The sequence below is a fragment of the Daphnia magna genome, linkage group LG2 (assembly GCF_020631705.1).
Source record: "Daphnia magna isolate NIES linkage group LG2, ASM2063170v1.1, whole genome shotgun sequence".
Lineage (NCBI taxonomy): Eukaryota > Metazoa > Arthropoda > Branchiopoda > Diplostraca > Daphniidae > Daphnia > Daphnia magna.
The window spans coordinates 5913647-5934062 of NC_059183.1; the positions used below are offsets into that span (position 1 = coordinate 5913647).

At 42.4% G+C, this 20416-nt stretch overlaps 2 protein-coding genes and 1 long non-coding RNA gene across 3 annotated transcripts; 2 read left to right on the top strand and 1 right to left on the bottom strand.

The window, feature by feature from the left end:
- The first annotated feature begins 161 nt into the window (after window positions 1-161).
- LOC116915341 (collagen alpha-5(IV) chain) lies at window positions 162-8911 on the top strand. Its single transcript, XM_032920433.2, has 25 exons — window positions 162-539; window positions 819-1013; window positions 1134-1178; window positions 1391-1612; window positions 2054-2341; window positions 2415-2576; window positions 2652-2781; window positions 2871-3020; window positions 3093-3269; window positions 3338-3502; window positions 3569-3730; window positions 3817-3998; window positions 4058-4188; window positions 4253-4362; window positions 4440-4633; window positions 4722-4928; window positions 5035-5676; window positions 5736-6541; window positions 6614-6791; window positions 6858-6939; window positions 7016-7186; window positions 7252-7437; window positions 7505-7682; window positions 7748-7862; window positions 7946-8911. The coding sequence occupies exons 1-25, from the start codon at window positions 456-458 to the stop codon at window positions 8282-8284; spliced, it is 5301 nt and encodes a 1766-aa protein (XP_032776324.2). The 5' UTR covers window positions 162-455; the 3' UTR covers window positions 8285-8911.
- Window positions 8912-10510: 1599 nt separating this feature from the next.
- LOC116915413 (endoplasmic reticulum resident protein 44) lies at window positions 10511-12643 on the bottom strand. The gene is made up of 6 exons (XM_032920537.2): window positions 12357-12643; window positions 12215-12290; window positions 11994-12146; window positions 11325-11927; window positions 11127-11260; window positions 10511-11055 (listed from the first exon to the last, which is right to left on the bottom strand). The coding sequence occupies exons 1-6, from the start codon at window positions 12405-12407 to the stop codon at window positions 10807-10809; spliced, it is 1266 nt and encodes a 421-aa protein (XP_032776428.1). The 5' UTR covers window positions 12408-12643; the 3' UTR covers window positions 10511-10806.
- A 635-nt stretch (window positions 12644-13278) lies between these two features.
- Window positions 13279-13938, top strand: LOC123469948. The gene is made up of 2 exons (XR_006643226.1): window positions 13279-13436; window positions 13502-13938. It is a non-coding gene; the product is annotated as an uncharacterized LOC123469948 (long non-coding RNA).
- Window positions 13939-20416: the final 6478 nt, after the last annotated feature.

Sequence of the window (20416 nt, forward strand, 5' to 3'; positions counted from 1 at the left end):
CATTGGAAAAATGACTTGCGCTTCAAAAAATGAATTCTCCTAAATGTTACAATTGTTGTTTCGCTAAAACATTCCATCCGGAATTGATCCACCAGATTGTGTGGCGGATGAACACCGACCGCTAGGCGGGGCCATCAGCGCTGGTTCTTGGTTTTCTGTCTGGAACTCTGGTCAGACGGAGTAGGAACCTTGTGCAAGGTAGAGCTTTGCCCAACCGTCATCTGTTACGCCGTGAAAAAGTTAAAAGGCAGAAAGAAAAAAAGAAATATATTGAAACCTAAAAAGCAAAGAAATTTGGTTGTTTACGCTAGTGGTTTCTTAAGTGACGAGTGGCGGCGATCATGCCGCCGATGACCGTGTTCTGTGATTAAAGAACAAAAAAAAAAAAAAAAACAAAAAACTCAGACATTTGGGCGTTTTTTAAATATCGACTGCCGTCGATTTCATCAATAACGATGCGCCCTAACGAGAAGCTGATGGCCATTTCGGCCGCAGCTTGTCTACTAGCGCTCGTCTGTTTGCCTACCAGTGACGCGGCCGTAAGTACCCTTCTTGTCTTTGATTTTTATTAGCATTTTTAATTCCGTTAGTGCGGGAATTAAATTATCTCGGACATCACGCACGCATGTCCCGAAGACTCCGCCTACAGCGACGGAGAAAAACGATCTATTTTCTTAAGTGTCTTTAGTAGATTTGACAGCCTTGCACTATCTAAGTTATATACCTAATTACTCCGACTTTTGCTTTTCTTTTTTAAAGATAAAAAGTGGTTTATGCCTCACGCATAAAAACATTTATTATACTATTGGAACATACAGGCTTGTAAAGGTTGTGTTGCTAACACACGGTGCCAATGCGTGGCGGAAAAGGGATTTCCCGGCGAAACGGGATTACCTGGTTTGCGAGGATCTCAAGGTATTCCCGGTGATATCGGACCGGAAGGTCCTCCCGGACCGTTTGGACCGAATGGTGACGTAGGCTCCTATGGAGGCATGGGCGAGAAAGGCCACAGGGTAAGCAATTGACCATAATATTTATCGCCCCCCTAAAATGCTGCATTATATTTTCTTAAATTATTCTCATTTAATTTTGTCAATGATATGCTTTTATTTCCCGGATGGCTTGCTGTGTAGGGTGATCCAGGAGTTCCAGGCATTACGGGTTTTGGAGGCATCAACGTAAGTTCAAAGTCCATTCAGCTTATCTGTGATTTTGCTAGAATACATCTGTTATACATATGCTTCATCAATGCGCCTTTTCTTGATCATGCTTTTATTTTGTATGGATTTCTGAAAGGATGACGGGTAATGTATACAACGCACATTGTTTATTTTTTTTCAATTGGCTAGTAGTATTGAAGAGGAGGTCATCATCAATATCGTTCTCTTAGGGTTTACCCGGCTTAGAAGGCCCAGTCGGCACTCCCGGCATGAACGGTTGCAATGGAACAGATGGACTTCCGGGTCTACTTGGCATGAAAGGATTTCCTGGTGGACGAGGACCTATGGGTCCGCCAGGTGATCTTGGCCCACGCGGAGATGCTGGCGAAGGTGGAATCAATTCACCGGGAACTAAAGGAGAGCGCGGCGAACCAGGCAGAGGAGGACTACCAGTAAGTATAAAAAAACAAATAATAATAAACCGCTCAAAGCGGTACGAACTTTCGTCCAAAGATGGCGTTGGGAAAAAGCAGGTTTTAACAGCTATTTTCTGCTGCCTACCAAGTTGCATCTGTTCATTTTCTTTTGAGTTGCAGTCAAATTGCATTAGTAATTTCAACTTTGATTAATGATTTAGCTGAATATGGTCAGCTGAACAGTATGCAAAACCAACATGTTATATCCTCTTCATTTCGTTCAAGGCACAAAACTTTCAAGCAACTTAAAAGCATCCAACAAGCATTGTGGTTAAAGTTGAACTGTTTGCTGCATCAAAACGATTTTTGGTCTTAGTTTTTTGTTTACAATACATTTTGGGGATTTTAATATTTGAAATTTGCTACGAACTGTTACTGGAACGATTTGTGTAAAATCTGTGTTCGTGATTGATGCAGGGATTTGATGGACTCCCTGGCACTAATGGCTACGCCGGTGAGAGAGGTGACGCTGGCGATCCGGGTCTCTATGGGCTTGCTGGCGTTAAGGGTGAACGAGGTCAACCGGGTGACGATAAGGTACTGAGCAAAGGAATGAAGGGAGACCAGGGAGACAAGGGTTTACCAGGTGAATTGTCATTCACCGAAACGCCTGGAATCATAGCCGGTGCCCTTGGAGCCAAAGGAGAACCCGGTATGAAAGGCGATGAAGGACCAGCCGGTCCAGATGGACCAAAAGGACCCCAGGTAAAAGATAATACATTTTTCATTTGCATCCAATACTTCTTTATTTGAATTATTTTCGTCGCTCCATCTACAGGGGTATCCTGGTCCTTTCGGCCATAAAGGTTACAAGGGCGACTATGGAATGGACGGTCCTCGTGGCAAACAAGGCAAACCTGGCAACTCGGGTCCTCCTGGTATGAAAGGTGGCAAAGGAGCACCAGGTTATGCAGCAAGACCTGGATTAGATGGCGTTAAGGTAAATATTATTCCTTAAATACCCTTATAGCCCTTTGACAGTTGTTCGTAAACGTATCTTGTAATGACACGAAAGGGAATTCCTGGAGATTCAGGAATACCCGGCATTCCTGGTCTGCAAGGTCCAGCCGGTCCAGCTGGAGTTTATGATCCCAATCTTGACGAAGAAGGCCGCCCGGGAGCAGAAGGAATTCAGGGTCCTACAGGTAATTTTCCAGTTTGTTTCGATACATTGGAAATCAAGTAATTTCTTAATCATTTAGAATCTCTTTTTTTTTCTCTCTCCACTGAATAGGCCCCCAAGGAAGTCCTGGTCGTAACGGACAGCCAGGTCGCCAAGGCAATTATGGAATGCGAGGATCTCCAGGAGAACCTGGTGTTGATGGACGACCGGGAGAAGTCGGCCGTAAAGGAATCACGATTAAGGGAGAGCCGGGCAACGATGGTATTTTGGATTGGCGTAAATCAACTACATTAAAAAATTATAATCATCTGTTTTTGTTTTTTTAATGCATAGGTGCACCTGGAACACCTGGATATCCTGGATTACCTGGAACTCCTGGTTCACCGGGATTTGCAGGCCGCAAAGGTCAACCAGGCGCTACCGTTGTTGGTCCTCCAGGACCTGATGGCCTGCTCGGCAGGGATGGTCACGATGGTTTACCCGGAGAAAGAGGAGATCCCGGCCTAGAGGGTAAAAGAACTTATTACTAAAAGCCAATCGCGCACCATAACTAAATGACCACGTCTATCGTTAAATAGGTCTTAAGGGCTTCCCTGGGCAGGGGGTAAATTTCCAAGGACCTAAAGGAGCTCCTGGGTTGCCTGGCATGCCTGGCGATCATGGTTTTCCCGGTACAGATGGACTGGACGGCTTGCCAGGACTTAAGGGTCTGTCTGGTGATGCATGTGGCACGTGCCCACCTGGTAAAGCAGAATTTTGTTATCCGAAAGTGAGGAAGCAGTTAAACTTGAAATATTTTGAATTGACAGGCGCAAACGGGGCAAAAGGAGATAGCGGTGAAAATGGTTTACCCGGATTGGTTGGATCTATCGGTCCTCAAGGACTACCTGGTCCAAGAGGGTTAAAGGGTGATCGTGGCCGAACGGGAGGGCCGGGTTACCCTGGTCTTGACGGAAGACCGGGAGCAGCAGGTTATATCCTCATGCCGCTTTGGCTAATGGTTTGAAAATTTCACCATTCTCATATTTTGCTTTGTTGCACTTTTTGGTGAATTTAGGTTTGGCTGGACGCCAGGGCGAGCAAGGTGACAAGGGTGAGCTTGTCTACCCCCCAGACATCAAAGGCTACCGAGGAAGTGTAGGAGACAAAGGATTTCCCGGATACGAAGGCCCTATTGGACCCGTAGGTCCATCTGGTCCCCCTGGCTTGGACGGTTTGATCGGGATTAAGGGCGAGAAAGTACGTGTAAACCTAGAAAACGCTTATAGATTCATCATGTCAATGATTTTTCTGCGAAGGGCGCCGATGGAGACGGCGGACCACCCGGCCGAGACGGACAACCGGGTCGAAATGGACTACCGGGTCGAAGAGGAGAAGATGCTCGTCGTGAAGATGCCATTCCCGGAGATAATGGACGTGATGGTTTCGCGTAAGTGTACTACATAGTACCTGAATGTTCATTTTTTGTTGTTCATAATGTACTATCGTAATAGTGGCTTACGTGGTGAATCTGGAATGCCTGGTCTAAAGGGTGAAAGTGGTGACGCCGGAGATCACACTTTGGTTGGGCAACCAGGTGTAATTGGAGAATGGGGAGATCAAGGTACTGTAACGCTAAAATGATAAGGTGTTAAAAAATTAACAAATGATCATCAACCTACGTGGAACGACGGCTTATAGGTTTCCAGGGAGACAAAGGAATGTTTGGTGATTTCGGTCGAGCTGGAGAAAGAGGACGCAAAGGAGATCGCGGATTGGAAGGCATTTCCTTAGCTGGTGAACCTGGTCTGAAGGGCTATCCTGGAATGCCAGGTGATCAAGGCCTACGTGGCAAGCCTGGACGTCCTGGTCCTCCTGGCATTGACGGAAATTTTGTAATTAGATATATATATTTCTTTGCCGTATTTCACTTTTATCAAACTTGTTTTCATAATTGATTCATTTTACGTTTCGCTTAATTAGGGAATATCTGGGCGCAAAGGCGATCGCGGTGACCCTGGTCTCGACATCTATGATGGGCCGCCAGGTTTATCTGGATTAAGAGGACCTAAAGGAGAGCCTGGATATGAAGGAATACCTGGTGCTCGTGGAAGACCAGGTGATCAGGGACTCGTCGGACTTCGAGGACCTAAAGGAGCCCCGGGTATCGCTGGGCTATCGGGTACCAAGGTAACTAGCATAAAACTTTATTCCTCTGATTTCCCAGTGCAAAAATCATAAGATTTGCTATTCTCATCAAGTACACATGGTTTATACGTGCTCTTTTGTTTTGTAGGGTTCAAAAGGCGACAGAGGAAGCTCCGTCATGGGTGTCATGGGTCGACCTGGAGCTCCTGGGCCGCCTGGCTTACCTGGCATTTTCGGTGACACCGGTCTGCCTGGTATTGATGGATTCCCAGGACCGCAAGGATTGAAAGGCCTTCGAGGTGAATCGGGAATTACTGGACGTCAAGGCGTGGAAGGAGACCGAGGAAAGCCTGGGTTGCCGGGAGTTGATGGATACCCAGGAGTTAAGGGTATGACCGGTGATGTGGGCCTAGCAGGCTCTAACGGTTTCCCGGGAAGCCCTGGCTTGCCAGGACTTTCAGGATTGGAAGGGGACAAGGGAATGGCTGGAGATGACGGGTACCCTGGTTTGGATGGATTTAATGGATCACCGGGAAGAAAGGGTCCCACCGGTGACAGAGGACAACCAGGACTGCCTGGCATGCCTGGCGAATCGGGTTTCAGTGGCCCTAAAGGAGACGAAGGAGAGGCAGGTTATTATGGCCCACCTGGCCAACCAGGAACGAATGGTTTCCATGGGTTGAAGGGCGATAAGGGTAATGCTGGCGACAACATCCCAGGCCAAAACGGCGACAAAGGATTACGAGGAGACCAAGGAATACCAGGCATACCTGGCCGAGACGGACTCATGGTAAAGTGTTATTCAATCATGGTTGGCCAGTTTTGGAAACTCACTTTTGTTCGCATTAGGGTGAACCTGGTCTACCGGGCGCGCAAGGCTCTAGAGGATCTAAAGGAGATGTTGGCGAACCGGGTTTTGTTGGCATTCCGGGAAGACCTGGTCTTGACGGACTTAAAGGACCACCAGGAAGTCCAGCAGAGCCTGCGCCTCCTGGAGCAAAGGGAATGGCTGGTGAGGATGGAGAGCCGGGCAGATTTGGACGACCTGGTCTCCCAGGTGACAGTGGACTACGTGGCCGACCAGGCTTGCCCGGCTTACAAGGTCTCAAAGGAGAAATTGGCGACCGAGGTTTGCCTGGCTTCAACGCCATCATCGGACCACAAGGACAGAGCGGCGAAAGAGGCTCTCCTGGCTTACCTGGTTTTTCTGGTCCAGCTGGTGAAGATGGACTGCTTGGTGCTCCTGGCATTAAAGGTTCACAGGGTTACGAAGGTCAACGGGGCTTACCTGGTAATCCAGGTATTCCTGGATCAAAGGGAGATGTTGGATTCCCAGGTTTAGTCGGCCTGCCTGGTATCCCTGGCCCCAATCCTATGAAAGGCGAACCTGGCATGCCAGGTATACCGGGACGACCTGGTCTGGCTGGGCGATCTGGTCAGAAAGGTGCTCCAGGCAATTACGGCCCGAACGGTCCCGTCGGAATCGAAGGTTTGCCTGGAGTCACATTCAAAGGCCAAAAAGGTTTACCAGGGTCCAAGGGTTTCCAAGGTACCCCAGGCCGTGACGGACAAGTTGGACTACCAGGTATCGACGGTCTTGCAGGAAGACAAGGCTTTAAAGGCGAACGTGGCTCCCAAGGACAAACCGGTATCAGGTAAGTTTTGCTGGAATTCTCATTCTATCAGGGTTTTTATTTCATTTATTCTTTTATTGGTTTCGTGAACAGAATCAAAGGAGCAAGTGGAGACACTGGATTTGATGGTCTACCAGGACTATCGGGTTTTAAGGGCATGCAAGGCGATGCTGGCCGCAACGGTCAAATCGGTCAACCGGGTCGAAATGGTTCAAGAGGCATTGACGGTGATGCTGGATATGCTGGACTTCCAGGATTTCCTGGACTCAAGGTTTGTTTACTCGTTCATTACAAATTGTGTTGCTGAACATTTGCTTGATGATTTTAATGACTTTAGGGCATGATTGGAGATTCTGGACCTCCTGGATTCCCAGCAGAAAAGGGACAGCGAGGTGACGTTGGACCTCCCGGTCTTCCAGGTAAAATCATAAATAAAATCGTTTAAAAAAAAAAGAAGCTATGTAAAAATTATGAATAAAATTGATCTTTCAACAGGAATGTCTGGAGCGAGAGGCCAAATCGGTCTTCCAGGCCTAGAGGGGCTCAAGGGAATGGCGGGAGATATTGGCATGGAAGGATTTCCTGGATTGCCCGGCTTGAGAGGTCCCATTGGTTTCCGTGGAGATGACGGCTTGGAGGGCGCTGTTGGGCTTCCGGGACAACAAGGTTTTTACCGAACAAAACCTGTTATTCTCAACACTGACATTGATTTCTTTTGTTCTTGCTTGTAGGACAAAAAGGTTTAGTCGGTGAGGCTGCTCCTCCTCCACCGCCTCCTAAATCACGAGGATTTTTCTATACTCGCCATTCGCAGAGCACCAGAGTACCTGGATGTCCTGTTGGCTCCCAAGAAATGTGGACTGGCTACTCTTTACTACATCTCACCGGCGACTCTAAGGCACATGGGCAGGACTTGGGTATGTCTTGTATATTTTTAAAAGACGTAGTTTCATATCGTAAATTGGTTATTTGCTCCACCAACAGGTGCACCAGGAAGCTGTATGCCGCGATTTAGCACCATGCCATTCCTTTTCTGTAATTTGAATAACGTTTGCAACTACGCCAGCCGCAATGATTATTCTTACTGGCTGTCAACGCCCGAACCCATGCCTATGATGATGAATCCTATTACTGGAAATGAGCTGACTCGATTTGTTTCCAGGTTCTACCGCTTTACAGTTTTGTTTATTGTAGCAAACTTTATCCGATTGCATTTATTTCTCGTAGATGCTCGGTGTGTGAAACTCCTACGCATGTCATTGCAGTACACAGTCAGAGTATGGACATTCCCGATTGCCCTGCCGGATGGCAGGAACTGTGGATCGGTTTCAGTTTCCTCATGGTAACGAACTCATAGATGAATCGTTTTTACTCACCTCTCTGTCTTATGATTAAAGTACATATTTTTTTTTTTTTCAAAATTAGCACACCGATTCTGGAGCTCAAGGAAGTGGCCAATCCTTAGTGTCACCGGGATCATGTTTGGAGGACTTCCGTCCGACGCCATTTATCGAGTGCCAGGGACATGGCCGTTGCAACTACTATGCTACAGCGACGTCTTATTGGATGTCTACCGTCGAAGAGGATAGACAATTTGCCAAGCCTGTACCCCAAACGTTGAAAGCGGGCGATTTGACATCACGCATTTCTCGTTGCGCTGTTTGCCAACGGAAATTTAATCAAGCACCAAACTCGAGAGCACCACCAGCTAATTTTAGTTCTTCACGATCTGTGCGGTCCGGTAGATTCGCATCGTCATCCTAGCTTCGAAAATATAAATTTGTTAAGAATATGAAGGAAACTTGATTCAGTTTAGTCTTCTTCCAAAGTCAGCAGAACCTTTTTCCGCGAAACGTTGGTACGGAATTACCTGTGCACCTGCCATCGTTTCTTTTTTTTTAAGCTCTCCAAAATTACTTGACGTTGCAAATGTAGCACATAACTAGTAGATAGCGACACTTTCTCATTTATGATGTACAGACGGGGACTATGAGTGCTTTCCTACCGGTCTATGCTTTGTCAATCTCAATCCGTAGATCTTCAACCGCCTTTTTTTTTTTTCCTTTTAAAATCTGTAATAAATTCACGAGCGCGTGTGTGCGCTCAAATTTTCGGAACTTATCACTGCCGTTTGTTAAAAAAAATAACACATTATTTTTCCAGTCGATTATGGCGACCTCTTCCGAATTTCTTTTCCTTGCATCGGGGCTTTTCTTTTCCTTCATTTTTATGTACTGCTTCTCATAAATTTATAAATGATTTTTTCAAATTGATTTTCCAGCTTCTCTTGAGGTTAATCGACAAAGAGCTACGCCGTTATACCCATTTCTTGGACGAAATTATCTCTTTTTTTTTTCAAGCCAGCAAATACACTTTGACATTAAAACCGTCCTTAGAAGAAAATGAAGAAACAAATGATTCTTTATCAAACGGTAGAATAGAGAAATCCGTAGCATTACAAAACAAAGTGTCTATTCTGACTTTAAAAATAAATAAAATAGTCAGGCCTAAAACGGATCTAGTTCGTTTTTTGATAAAATCTAAAATGTAGAAACCTATTACACATTTTAGATTCTAAACTGAACCAAAATCCTATAAATAATAAATAAATAATGAGGAATTGCCGGCTGTGCTTGTTTGGCATACTTTTTAGCTCCACCTATCTAGCTCGAACTTGACCGACCACCGTCCGTTACGTCTTTCCATGTCACCATGAAGTGGTCAAGCGCCCGGCAATGGGAACGAAAGAACATCGAACATCCCGTATCTTATACAGTAGTTTATACCTTTTCTCCAGTCTTTCGTTAACTTATAGTAAAGTTCACTTTTTTCGCTAGACCAACCACAGCGTGCACTCCTCAGTTATTCTGTGCTTGATCTTCTCTTTTATACTGTGTTATTATGGGGAGGAATCGCGTTTGTGTTGTACGGATGCCAGGCCCACAAATGTTTAATTATAAAGAACAACGGCCAATAATTCGAAAAAGTAAACAGTGAACATCATTTGAATTGCTATTTCCTAACGAAAAACTACTAATTTACTATCAAAATTCAAACGCGTAATTAAAAAGACGAGAAATGAAAAAAAAAGGGTGTTTTGGCTTGAGATTTCTAGTGAAGAGTTTTTCAAAAAATTTCCAAAACGGCTGATTTGAGGCGAAAACAAATTACTAAGTTGGAATTAACATTCAATTTAGAGTATATTTTGTGATTTTCAATCAAATCCAAGCGATGTCTTGTTTTGCAGATTTTGAGAAAAATGAGAAGGGTATAGCCTTCCCACTTTTTCATTTTTCGCCAAAATCTAAATGCCATGAAAAATACATGATGTAGACTTGCTATCGATTGGTGATTCTGAAAAGTAGCTTGCTTTTGACGTAGGACTCATATTTATTTTAACAAACGTAAAAAACAGGTTAATAAAGTAGCGCGCCAGCACACTACAGCGCTAGCTTGATACAGCACATTTATTCGGCAAAAATCAAACACGGCTAATTTGATGAGCAAATGAATAATTTTCTCGGAATCAGCGTTCAATTTTGAGTACACTGTGTGATTTCCAACCGTTTCCAAGAGGTGCCCATTTTTGCAGATTTTGAGGCAAAAATTTTGGGAGTCCCAGGGGAATTCCCTTCGCTTTTTTTCAACTTTTTTTTTGTTTTTTCCTAAAAACTCAAAATAATTAACTAACTATGGATGCTCTACATTCAAAATTTAACGAAAATCACAAATATTGACATAATTTTTACGTGAGACGCAAAATTTTTAAAATAAACGTGGAAAACGTGTTACTTATTTTCTATTAAAGTCTGAAGACGACCCACGAACATAGACTTGTTTATCTAAAAATTGTATAGCTGTGTTAAAGCCAGAGTCTGTGTTGAGCGCGGTATTTTATCGGCTAATCCCGAACTAACCACATAAATTTGAGGTAACATTCGACGATGGTTCGTAGCTTTACAAATGTGTACAGAAATACTGATATGCGAATTGGTTAAACAGTTGTATTTACACATTTGCTGGCCAGGACTGAACAAAGGGAACTGCTACAATCGCGGAAGGTGAAAGTAACAACTGAACAAATGAAAGGGCAACATTCTATCTTTAAGGTTTTACATTATTAACTGTTTTCTGAAGTAACCTTGGAATTTTTAGACTGAAACATTTTTCATTTTAAATATAGTGACAAATTAAAGAATAATGACAAAGAAAAGATGCAAGAGAAAAGAGAAAGGCCCCTCCATAACCATCAAACTTCAATAAGAGAAAATTTGAAAACTAAAATTTTACAACTCATCCTTGTCTAGAAGCGTATAGCGGTTTTTAGAAGGAGCCAACTTCTTGAATGTTGATTCAGGAGGTTGTGTCGGCTTTTTGCTTGGGTCCTCGTCTTTATTGATCTCATTACCCACTTTGTGTTCAATTTGCTGAGGAGGGTCTGTGGCTGGATCTGGGCCGTAGTGGAATTCTCTGTGCAGCTTTCCTGAATGTAGATCGGTGAGAAACTGCTTCAGTTTGCCAGGAATGTTGATATCCTTTTCAAAAGAAAAACAAAGGCATCAGTGAGTATATGTACAGCTGATTTCACAGGTAATTTTGGTATTACTTCAAATTTGGGGAAGAGATACATATGCCTAAAGCTGTCGATCGCGATAAGTGGAAGGTCTTTTTTACTCTTTCCTAGGTGTTGGAGTGGATGGGCAAATGTCACCCCGTCGGCCGTCAAAAAGTTGATGTTCTCTAACAAGAGATAATGAAAAAAGTTGATTTTAGATCCTAATAATTTGTTGACAATAAAACTTACGTTTCTCGTCCAACAATTCACGGTTAATGATTTCATTGTACTTTTTAATGCTTTGATTGTCATCTGGGTTGTAGAAGAGAATGAGAAACGGCAGGCCTTCCTCCGTTAGCTCTTCGGCGTTTTCGAAAGTAATTTCTCGTACTAATGGCACACACTTGTCTGTCGTCCATATGCTGAACTCATCGTAACTCTTCAGATCGCCTGTGAATGACTCATCCACTTCATTTGAACGTGCTTTGGCTGGCCTAAAGGCAACAATTGATTGATCTGGGGGATGCATGGCTCGTGTTACGTCGCCAAAACCGGCATGGAAAATACAGTCGTCCTTCAGCACAGCAGCCAATTTCGCGAAATTTTTGTATTCTGGTGAATCCCGCGTTTCGAAGTACCCAAGAACGTGTCGTTTCTTGTCATCCAACTGATGGTGCTGGACTTCTGACAGTTGCTTAAACTCTTTCACAGGATCAATCAGTTGCTCACGAACAAAATTTGCAAACGCTTCAGCTGATCTCTGCCCCCGGTACTCCTTCTTAAACAGCTGGCCATTTCTCACAGCTTTCAGGGTTGGGTACTTAGAAATATGAAATCGTGTTCCAATGGAAGCTGCAAATGCAAACATGTCATTGGTTTCAAATATCTGCAAGATTAGGAATGCCTAAGCTTTCTTACTTTCTTTGTCACAGTCAACTTTTCCTAGGACCACTCTTGAGCTTGGAAACTCAGCTGTTACTTTGTCAGCAGCTTCATCAAAAATTGGAGCCAACATATTACTAAATCGACACCAGTCTGCATAAAAGTTTATCAGCACCAGCTCCGTATTGGCTATAAAACAAAAATAAACAGAAACATGTTAGCTATTGAACCTGTCATGCTATTGAACTGTGCTTTACCAATTATACTGTCAAAATTATCAGCTGTGAGCTGAACAGCTCCACATTCTCCATGGCTAAACAATTTGAAAAGTATCTATCAAAACAGAAAAAAGCATGTGAGATTAGCAACATGCTGACTTCTTGACAGCGAAGCACCTACCAGAAATCCGACGATAAAATTACGAGGGTTGACCAGGCGGAATATCCTCATGTTGCAAATTATGCTAGGAAAGAAGGCGATATTCTGTAGTATGACGAAGGAGACGCTGAATATTTTTAAAAACTACTGTGATGTTAGTTTCCCTTCGTATGGCCACCCATACCTAGGGAAAATAGTGGTGAACACAAGTACTGAACCTTAGGCAAAAGGCGTAACAATTATGTCGCAGTCCGTAAAAGTAGCAAACCAGTAGGAGACGACTCAACGAATGCCACGACAACTAAAAGGATAGTAATACGGGCTATGAAGCAATCTAAAGCCCTTTCTTGCCCATCTGACGCATCAAAAGTTCTATTCGATAATTCGATCAATCTTCAATTTAAAATTGAAATTGAGGTCTAAGTTCGATGTTCAAATCAACTAGATAAAGTGAGAGAGACACAGAGCCGACAACCAGCCTGCGTACTTTGAAGAGAGCAGATGTCAAGACGAAAAGAGGACGAATTACATGGCTCTGTGAAATCACTTTACAGCCATTAAATAGCAGCCTAATGATTTTTTCAGTTTCCCATTATTAGTAATGCAGGCCGTTATTCTTGTGAAAGGATCATTCGTAGACTGCTCACAACGGCTCATTTGTTTCCTTCAACTAGGCTTCAGCTTACTTTTTAACTGTTGACAACAATGAAGCCTAAACAACGATTGTCAAAAATAAATGCGGACGTGTATTAAAAAGATAAATTTATGGGTTTGTTTTGAAACTTCCAGCTGTTTTCCCACGATAACTGATAAAAACGTGTTAACGTAAGCAGCGGATTACATATCTTATCCCGATATAGGCTATAACTGCGGTGGCTACGGTAACTAAAGCACCGCTTGCAAAGGCGTTGACAACAGCCACTCCTCCAGCGACTACAGCAAAGCCAACACCTATTCCTATAAGTAATACGACTGTAATCATAAAACTGATAGGACTTAAATAACTAAGTAAATACTGGCGTATACCTGACATAACAGATCCAAGTACAGAACAAATTGCAGCACCGACGGCCTTAGCACCACAACATGCCAAACCTAAACGTAATTTTTATTTTTTTTAAATCCACAAATATCTATTCAATCTTCCTAAATTAAATTCAAAACAGAAATGTATACTACAAAAACCGTTATTTAAAAACGGCAATGAATTTAAATGCTTACCCATGAGACCGCAAAGACAGCCCATCATAAATGTTTTGCAGTTTCGTGTGCTACAATCCTATACACTTAGAATAAAAAATTCTGGTGTATGTTGGCGATACTGAAATATTACCGCAGAGATAATTGAATATGGGCACTGCGGGCAAGGATGTACCTCAACTGAAGCAAAAGCGGAAAATGTCTTAAAGAGCACAGCTGGTGGTGGTACGCCTGTAATGCCCTATACCATCCTTGCCCCCCCCTGGAGCGCCCACAAAGTTACACAGTATAATACAAATACAATCGACCCTTAGACAGGGACATGATACGCTATTTTTAGTTTCAATCTGTGGCATTGTATCATATTTCTGAACCACGCTTCCAATAAAAAATATGAAAGAGAGCTTAGTGGCGAAATTTTTTTGTATTGAGTCATAAAATTCGCAGGGCTTTGAAATACAGATTGCATCTAGTGAATGGTAGCAACGAGAAAATGAATTAGTAGCAATACCTTTGACAGGTTGGTGGTGAACGACGCATCCGTAACAGCGGAAGGCGTGCCGTTCTCTCTTTATAGTGGATGTCACTGGTAACGCGGATCATCGTCCACGTATCTGGCCAGCTCATATCTCCTCCAACTTCCTTGAGTATCAAAATTAATACCTTATTTATCCTTTCTAACTTGAGCCATCCGATCTCAAATGTGCGATCCGCTTTTCCTTTCTCATAGAAGCAGGACACCAGCTCGACAGTCAGGTAGACGTCCTCTACGCACTGCTACCTACCTAGCCTTTGCACTCACCGGTACGTGAGTGCAAAGGAAAAAAAAAATGATTGCTATTAAACTCTCCTGTCGTTCGTAGTTTTGCTTAATACCAAGTATTTAACTAAACCTAAACTAACTAAACTGAGCAAGTCATTAGCCTATGTCTTGACGCTAGGGGTGTCTGGTAGCATAGGTAGGTATTATACCATCACTGGTATAATACTAACCCTTTCATTGCTATTCGTCACCCAGTACAGGGTATCCCGTCTCTCGGCTTGTACGGTTTTTTACGTGCAGCCCTGCACTCATGGTGGTAGGAAATTCCGGTGCTTCTTGACTTCAATAGGTTACATTTGCGTAACTACTAAAGCTCCGCATCCAAAGGATCTGTGACTTAGTTTAGGTGGATGAAATTCATCACCACTAGGGCAGATTTCTTCTGTTAGGAGAATCAACAAGCTGATACTATCAATTTGATGATCCATCCTAAAGAAGCCTTGTCTATAGGCCATCAGATGATTTGAACGAGCTTTACTATTCATCAAGACGGTTATGGAAGAAGTGTAAATCCGGTTAGGTTCTCAATGCTCAATCTCAGCGCACAGAGAGGCCCTTTTACTTGTTTCTTCACCGTTTGCATGCATATCGTGATGATTTCACATTTCAATATTGCCCCAGCACCGTAGTAATCTTTACCGAATCTTATTCTATTTTCTCTACAGGAAGGACTACCACTTAAACTATTACATCAAACTTAGGACTTTTAATTTTCTTATGGTTAAATAGGATTCAAACCTAATTCCTCCTAGTTCCCAGTAACTCGCTTTCGCGGCAATCAGCTGCCGTTTGCAGGTCTTGCACGTTGGTCAGTGCTACTTGCCACTTGGATTGAACGTCGCCGACTTCTTCGGCCAGACCCATATAGCACATTTCAGCCGTCGGATGTCCGAATCATGGCCGAACATCCGTTAGATATCTATGTACTCAATGGGTAGTTCCAGGGATGTCCGTCGGCTAGTCACCTTGGAAGTGCAATGGATGTGCGAAAATTATATTGTACGGACCTCCTTCCAACAGCCAAAAAGATTTTCAATTGTTTCATTTAAGGATCGGCCTCGAGCCAATCGGGGCGCTTTTTTGCAAATCGGGTTTCTCATTTCGGGCCAAGGAGGCGTGGCTCAGGGTGGAAAATTCTTCTCCCCGAATTCAATTGGGGTTTGCAATCAATTGGATTGCAATCAATCGATTCATCAATGCAAAAAACATTATCGATTGACCCGATCTATCCGATAACAACCCCGATAATAGCTCGTTCTACCCGCTTGCCCCGATTTTTACTCTGAAACCGAAAGAACGGCATTTTTTTTTATTGCTTCGGGGCAACGGGTTAACCTCAAATTTTTTCCCGCACCGCCCCGGTTGAAAAAAATGGCACCTCGTTTCAACCCCGAATGCACTTTATCGGTGCGGGGCGGTTAACTCGATTAGAACTAATTTGGGGCCGATCACTAAGTTTCATTATTAATTGTCAAAATTTCTTGAGAGGGGGAAAACTTAACCGTGTTCAAATTTTTCCCTTGAACGTATTTTTATTTGAAGTCCAGCATTTAAAATGAAAAATTTAAAAAATAAAGGAGTAATGATCTATTTGCCGGATGGTTTATTTTAAAATTTATTACAAAAAATGAATAAAATATATGAAAGTCGTGAGTTTGTTTGCACAAGCTTTCCGTTTAGCTTATGGGAACCAAGCCATTGAAAATTAACTCACAGAAAATAAATATTATTCGGCATCTAATAATATTAAAAGCAAGTATACTTATGATAGGATTATAATTTCAAATAATAAAAAACTACTTTAAACTTAATAAATCATGCTGAAGTTTAAAATTCAAAAATATTTAGCATAAATTGTTTAATTTCAATTTATACACCTCTGGTTTAACCTAAGTTCGACATCATCTTGACTTTTTAAAAATCCTGTATGTGATTTGTTATCGAAAAAGCTCAAGTGTTTTACAACAATTCGATTGTATTGTTCGAAAATGATACATAATATATCTGTAGATTGGCACAGTGGAATAAGATTCGACTGTGATGCGGGAGACCCGAGTTCGAATCCTGGTATAACCTAATGTTTTTTCATGAATAGATATCCAATACATGTCATATTTATAGCCAAATGAAAGCCCGTTCGGATATCCTTAGAATGTCTGACGGCGCTGTTTAGGGCGGTCAAAACCAAAAAAAAATACATCCGTAGGACATCCAAATCGGATAACGGGCTGTCCGGAGGATATCAAAAAGATGTACTCAACATCCGACCCCGACATCTGTCGGACATCCGACGGACTGCCTTGTGTTATGTGGGGAGCGGCATTCTCCACGACAGCTCGGTCTCGTTCAGCTGTAACGTTGATCAGATCATTCGAAACCAAATCGTTCTGGCAACGAAGACGAGCATTATCCAACTCTAGTGCCAAATTTTGTTGGGATAAATCGCCATGCATTGCAACAATCGCGTCACGATTTGCGGCTCGAAGATCAAGATCATTTTCGAAAAGTCTTTGTTTAATGTCGATTTCGACCTGAAGGTATGAGCTCTTCGCTTGCAGATACTCGCGTTCGGCTGTCTCTTGACAAAGTTGTTCAGATAATTTCTGCGTCTGCAAAGCGAATTCGCCTCTTTCCTTTTCCAGTCTAGACGCTTCCTCCTTCAGCAGGGCAATCTCATCCTTAAGGTCACCAGTATTGACGTTTCCCGAAGTCGAAGATTCTTCACCGATGTCGACGGACAAAACATGGGGATAGACAGAAATTCTCCAGTTCAAATTGTCGACATCAGTAGAAGAAATAACTTCGCGCTTTCGAGCCGAATACCAATGGTAAACCGTTAAGGCAGACACTCCTGCAGCAGCGATTCCAAAGATTACTCGATTCATTTTTGCGTTGAAGAATCAAGTAGGATGGATCACTAAATCTTGGTATGAACACTGATCAGGAGGCACTCACGTACCGGTGAGTGCAAAGGCTAGGTAGGTAGCAGTGCGTAGAGGACGTCACCTGGCTGTCGAACTGGTGTCCTGCTTCTATGAGAAAGGAAAAGCGGATCGCACATTTGAGATCGGATGGCGCAAGTTAGAAAGGATAAATAAGGTATTAATTTTGATTCTTAAGGAAGGTTGAGGAGATAGGAGTTGACCAGATACGTGGACGATAGAGCTCGCTTACCAGGGACGTCCACGTCATAGACATGACGGCACGCCCCGTCGCTGTTCTGGATGCACCGTTCACCAACAACCTGTAAATGGTGTTGCTACCGATGCATTTTAATGTTGCTGCGAAACGGTAGATGGCAATTTGTATTTTAATGTCCTGTTATTCTCAAATCTCAATACAAAAATGTTGCGCTTCCAAACTCTCTTTTCATTTTTTAAAATTGAAAAAAGGGGTTTAGAAATATTATATCACAGGGATTAAGTTGTTTATTTGAAAATTTTATATTACGTTTGCGTTGCTGAAGAAGTCTGGAAAAAAACTGGCGCCATTTGGCATTGAAAAGAAGGAAGAAAAGTAATGTGTATTTTTGGGGATGACTGGGTATAAACAAGGGTCTGTTTTGATAGGGAAAACCTTGGATTTTTAATTTTTCCAGAAACTTAACTCCCAGACACCCGAAAATTCCTCTGCGAGTAAGGAAAATCCTCGATGGCACTGATTTCTTAAAAAGGAAAAAAACCATAATGTTAAATTTTGATTTCATTTTTCTGCGAAATAATGCTACAATTATGGATCATGATGAACTTGAGTTACCCTATTCCAACAAAAAAAGAAAAATAAGAAATAGTGTGAGGAGCGAAAACAACATTCGAGGTTTTAAAGTGGTCTTCTTCAAGTTTGGTTATTTAAGTATCGCATTAATGTGATTAAAACCCAACATATACCTATACGTGAGTGATATTTTAACACGCAACTCCAAGAAAACTTAGTGGTGACCTGATTTGATCTAAAGTGATCTTCATTCTAAAAATCTTCAGCCTGGAAAGCACTAGTCCTTCTAGTTTTGGTGTAGGCGATCGTCATCTTATGTGCCCTCTCGACAACCTCAAGTGAAACTAGTAAAGTTTTAATGATGATTCAAAATGACTTTTGAAAAATATTTTATGTATCGATGGATTGCTATTTGATTGGATGCATCTGGAAAACGACAAATGAAATTAAGATTTTGTTGCTTCCAAAGTGCGGTGCTGATTAAAGATCCCATTGTTATGTCAAGAAAAAGGACATTCGAGAAGTACACTACATACTTTATAACCATTTTAAAATCGTCTTTTCGATTTATATAAGCTCCCCTCCCCCCTTTGGTACTTGAAAATGGGTCTGATTGTTTTTCGCTGCCCGACGATGAAAGATTAGAAAGTGTTTTGCACGACAAACTGCTCCCTAACGTATCTGTCCCAGGATTTTTTTTTTTGTTGGATCTAACGATTAGAACAAACGGTCCTCGCACGTCGCCAATAAAACGATCTGCCCGACTGCGCACGCTTTTCAATCAGCGTCCTACATCTCTTCGTTTGATTTTGAACATTTCGCCTTTAAATAGATTAACTAGTTGGCTTCCGGTCTCAGTTTTTCACTGGTCATTTCACGACTTATCAGATATCCATCGACTAAATGTTTTCGAGTAACCTCGGTTAGCGGAGCTTGTTCAAGAATTTGCTTGCGTGACTATATGCGTTTGCCAACTTTACCAATACGGAACAGTACATTAATTAAAATGCAAACTCCCAAACTCGTTTAATATATAGCAACTATACGAAGAATTGTGTTGATTAGATCAATCCGTAATAAAGGCGAACAACGTTGTCTAATTTCTTGTTCAGCAGCAGCGATCAATTCTCGTGATCGTCGACACCTATCAAGACAGTAAGGATCTAACGGCAGAAGGTTTACGTAGAATTCGTATATCCATATATGAAAGGATTCAGAGGTGGCTTACTTGTTAAATTCGACCGTGAGGGCCAACACATTTTTGGAACAGCATAAAGCCATACTCCTCCCAAGAAAAAAAAGGGTGAAACTGAATACGTAAAATCAGCCTTCAGCGATAGTTCAAACAAAAAATCCAGCGCAAAAAAAGGCAATAACAAATGGAGGGGACAAAAAAAACAAAAACTGGAGCAGTGGTGTGTGGTTTCAGTTCGATTAAAGAAACGAGTACACAAAAATGCACTGCATATTGCATTTTTACAGTTGAAATAAAAAAACAACGTCGGTTGAACAAAAGGATGGAGATAGAGAGAGAAACTGCTCTTGACAGAGAAAAGGTTTGCAATTAATTGGTGCCGCTTCGGACATGACCGACTGAATCCGACGGCGAATCGACAGGCCATCACTGAGACTAGAACCGACTGGCTCTTTCTTCTCGGTAGAATAATTGTATATTCTTTTCTTCTCGGTAGAATACAAAAAAGTGTTTGTGAATTCAGTTTTTGAATGCCAAAACAGAGCGCCGGTGACGATGCTTGGTTGCCTCGAAAGTGAAAGTAGGGCGCTTTTTGTTTCGTGTTTTTTGCTTCTTCTGCGCGTTCGTTCATTTCCTCGTCAAGATTACTCGAACAGGCCTTCGTGAAACGAATCAAACCGGTTAATTGAAAGAAGGAAAAAAAAAAAATTCCAGATACGAAAAGGGAGGGCAGCATATACACTGGCCACTATCTTTTTTTTTTATAGGTCGCAAAAAAAAAAAAAAATAATAAAAAAATCTAATTCTTTTTATGATTTCTATTTGGATGGCATGACAACTAATATTCATTGTATTCCCAACTGTATATGTATGTATACGCAAGCGAATCCTAAACTCTAATTTTGCTTTCGTGCAATCACGACACACCGATTGCTTGTCCAATATAGATATATAGACTATAGACTCTCGATAGCGGATACTCTTTTTCATTTTGTTGTTGCCCTTCCTTATTCTTATCTTCCATATTTTCCCGGTGCGCTTCTTCGTCGCTCACGAAGAAGACGAATAAGGTAAACATCATTGGAACCACCCGCAACGATGGTGGGCCAGCTGCTCTTTATAAGTTTACGATCATTTCGCGCGCCGACA

Coding starts and splice junctions, on each gene's coding strand:
- LOC116915413 (XM_032920537.2), bottom strand. CDS start 12,407: ATGAGGATATTCCGCCTGGTCAACCCTCGTAATTTTATCGTCGGATTT. Junction 11,261..11,324: donor TGAATTGTTGGACGAGAAAC/GTAAGTTTTATT, acceptor ATCTCTTGTTAG/AGAACATCAACTTTTTGACG. Junction 11,056..11,126: donor ATCTCTTCCCCAAATTTGAA/GTAATACCAAAA, acceptor TCTTTTGAAAAG/GATATCAACATTCCTGGCAA.
- LOC116915341 (XM_032920433.2), top strand. CDS start 456: ATGCGCCCTAACGAGAAGCTGATGGCCATTTCGGCCGCAGCTTGTCTA. Junction 4,189..4,252: donor AATGGACGTGATGGTTTCGC/GTAAGTGTACTA, acceptor CTATCGTAATAG/TGGCTTACGTGGTGAATCTG. Junction 4,363..4,439: donor TGGAGAATGGGGAGATCAAG/GTACTGTAACGC, acceptor GACGGCTTATAG/GTTTCCAGGGAGACAAAGGA.